This window comes from Belonocnema kinseyi, chromosome 4 (assembly GCF_010883055.1).
Source record: "Belonocnema kinseyi isolate 2016_QV_RU_SX_M_011 chromosome 4, B_treatae_v1, whole genome shotgun sequence".
NCBI classification, from domain to species: domain Eukaryota; kingdom Metazoa; phylum Arthropoda; class Insecta; order Hymenoptera; family Cynipidae; genus Belonocnema; species Belonocnema kinseyi.
Window position 1 is genome coordinate 26437397 of NC_046660.1, and position 3164 is coordinate 26440560.

At 30.9% G+C, this 3164-nt stretch overlaps 1 protein-coding gene across 1 annotated transcript; it reads right to left on the bottom strand.

Moving 5' to 3' along the window:
* Positions 1 to 2325: 2325 nt before the first annotated feature.
* Positions 2326 to 2718, bottom strand: LOC117170800. The gene has a single exon (XM_033357838.1). It carries the CDS (start codon positions 2716 to 2718, stop codon positions 2326 to 2328), a length of 393 nt encoding a protein of 130 aa, XP_033213729.1.
* Between the last annotated feature and the right edge of the window lie 446 nt (positions 2719 to 3164).

Consider the following 3164-nt stretch of genomic DNA (forward strand, 5'->3'; position numbering starts at 1 on the left):
AGATTTACACTTCATGTCAATCATGTAATGTTTGTAATATGGCCAGGCTTTGGTAACAGTCAATAATGGCGACGATTTTTGGAAATTTTATTGGGCATTACATTTTCAAAACATTAGATAACAATAAGTAAATCACTAAATAATAATATAAATAATGAACCAATAAAATAGCACAAATTACTATTTATTCAAAACCACATAAATTTTAGTTTTATAAAGGAGTCAAATGGAAAAGATATCATTTTTAGAATTAAGGTATGTAGAAATGTTTGAACTCTTCTCTCATCAGAAGCCAGTTTAACTAATCGTACCAATGTCACGGAACATTAGAGATAAAAAAATGTCCAAAATGTAAAATTTAGTGATTTTTGTAAAATAATTATAGTATTAACTTTGCTTCATTTAGAAATTTATTTTAGTTGTAAGTATACTTATGATAAACTAAAATTATCAAGAATTCAGTACTTCGTCATGCCCAGGTGCAATACCAGAAACGATTATCTATTTATGGATAACGATAATGATTTTTTATACAGGTGAATGACCAATTTCCCAATATTTTTTTTATAAGATTACTCAATTGATTATGTAAGCCTTATTTCTATTAACTAAGATATCTGCTTCCCAATAAGGGTCACCGAATTAACATTATATTTAACAATATATAAACAAGTAGAAATACATACATAATTGTCAGAATAATTATCTGTGTATTTCTAGTTGTTTTTGTACTGTTTTTAAAATGAAAATGTGTTTCTTTTCTGAAAAAAGAAGATTGTGAAATTATTTTTCGAAGTATGTTTTTATTTTGAATTTTGAGAAGTTTTTTTATCAATATGCAGTGATTTGTGATTATTTGCAACTTTTCTTATATAATGGTACTTAAAAATTTACTTGGTTTTATTCGTGTATCAATTAAAAATGATATTTCTAGAAATCGGTTTGTTTTAATTAAGAAATATTTTGAAATAAAATAATGGTGCCAACTGGAGCAATTTAGAGTTTTGAAAAATCTTTAAAGCTTCTTAAGGATTTTGAAAGGTTTCACGATAATAACCCAATTTTCTTAAAATTTCAGGGAATCTTATAACTGATTTTTTATTTGAAAAATTAATTTCAAAAGATTTTTAAAAAATTTTAAAGATGTACAAACAGAATGTGAAAAATTTTAAGAATAATTTTTTAATTTTATCGCTGCTGCTTGAAAATTCCATTAGTTTGTTAAAAATTCGTCCTTTTGGTATTAAAATAAATTTGTTTCTGGTTGAGAATTCTACTATTTTGTTCAACTATGTATGTTTTGATAAATTAAACTCTTATTCATTCAAAGGTTAATCAGTTCAAACATACACTATTACACTTTTAATTAAAAATTCATCTTGCTTTGTTAAAAATGGAACAACTTGGCAAATATAATAATGAAATTTCTGGAAATTGGTTTGCCTCAAAATTTGGTGCCTGAAATTGGGAGCATGTCGGTTTGTTGGACATAAAATCATGAATTTTCACATTGCCAACAAAGTTCTCAAGAGGATCTTGGTTAATATTACGTGTATCAAAACTACTGAACCCCAATGGCTTTAATTTTCTCCAAGTAATTTGAAACCTTGCGAAGTGTAAATTGAGTTTTGCAGACAAGGTATCTCGGTTTCTACTGATTTGTGAGTTTTAGAATAAACAAACCGCATGCTCTTCAATTGCCTTCGTGCGTTCGTAAAAAACTCCTCGTGGTATGCATTTTCGCACTAAGGGATGCGTTTTGAATTATCCTCGCTCAAAGAAGAAATAGTATACTTTACCGTTAGATTTAGCTAGGAGATCGACAAAGCAATAGATTTTTTACTCTTATGCTGTCACGATATGCTCCAACGAAGCGAATATCCTCTCTTCTTTCTTTAAATTTTGCCGATCAAAATTTATTTCGATAGCCTTAGTCATAAAATTATTCCTCATACATTTCAGCAAGTGTGGATCATCATAGACTGGAAACAATTCAACGCCATCGACTAGTATGGTCCAATCTGTAAAGCACTAAAATAGAGAGAAGATTGAAATAAAAGTAGAGCAAAACAAAATAAAACATGTTCGAAGTAGCTTACATTTTTCGATTTCCTTTTCTTCTCCCAATCGATCAGTATCCGCCTGAAGTGATTGTATGCCCTTCATATTAGAGGAACACTGATCACACACTGTTGCAGCAACTGCAAATCCGGGCTCGGTAACAGCTCGAACTACCTCCTTAATGCTGGAAACTATTTGATCATGTGTAGTTTGTCCAGCACAACAATTATACATAACTAGGATCTTCCATCCATTCTTGATGCCTCACAGCATAAAAACTAGTGCATGATCCGCATATTTGGAGGTTCGATTTGTGCCCCAGTCCTCTTCACCAATAACCTTGTCCTTCTCAGCGCTATAATGGACATTCAGCTTCAAGGAAACTTCAACCCTCATCAAAGCGAAAACCTGGTCCAGTTCATCTGTTAATCGATCAGCCGCTTCTTTCAAACAATCCTTCATGGTTTCCGTGACTCCACAATCCCAACGAAATTTGGTCAAAAGTTGACGTACTCTCCGAGGAGTCGGAAAAGGCAAGATTGAACATAAATATCGGTGCGCAGACGCTGAACTTTTGTCAATTGAAAGACATAATAGCATTTCATCTGACGTATATCGCCGACCGTTTTTGTGGTTTTTAGCGTTAAGAAGAACCATCGCAATGAGTTGTCTTTGAAGTGCAGATAGTTTATCTGCTAATTATTGTATTTGCTACTCCTAACGAAGTATTCACGACGTACTTTTTGTTATTATCAACTAAAAAAATACTTGTAATATTTTAATATATTATTCGCAAAGCTTATTGTTTATTTATTTTTTTTCACTAATGCATTACATTAATGTACGATACTGAGCATTGCGTTAGTATGTGTGCGTCGTGAAAACCTTCCTTTTAAACTGTGGTTTTATCGGTTGGAAAAAAGAAAGCTTCTCGGCAACAGATCCATTGATGATCGTATTTTTTAAATTTTATGTAGCAAAAAATTCTATTTGAAAAGCCTATTAAAATTTCTTATTTTCACAACGAAAACACCATGCTTTGCCTATAGTTAACATTTAATGAAACAAAAAGCGTAAACTTAAATTACTTAAGAATGAAAAAA

Excerpts from the sequence above, each read along its gene's own strand:
- LOC117170800 (XM_033357838.1), bottom strand. The coding sequence starts at position 2,718 with ATGGTTCTTCTTAACGCTAAAAACCACAAAAACGGTCGGCGATATACG.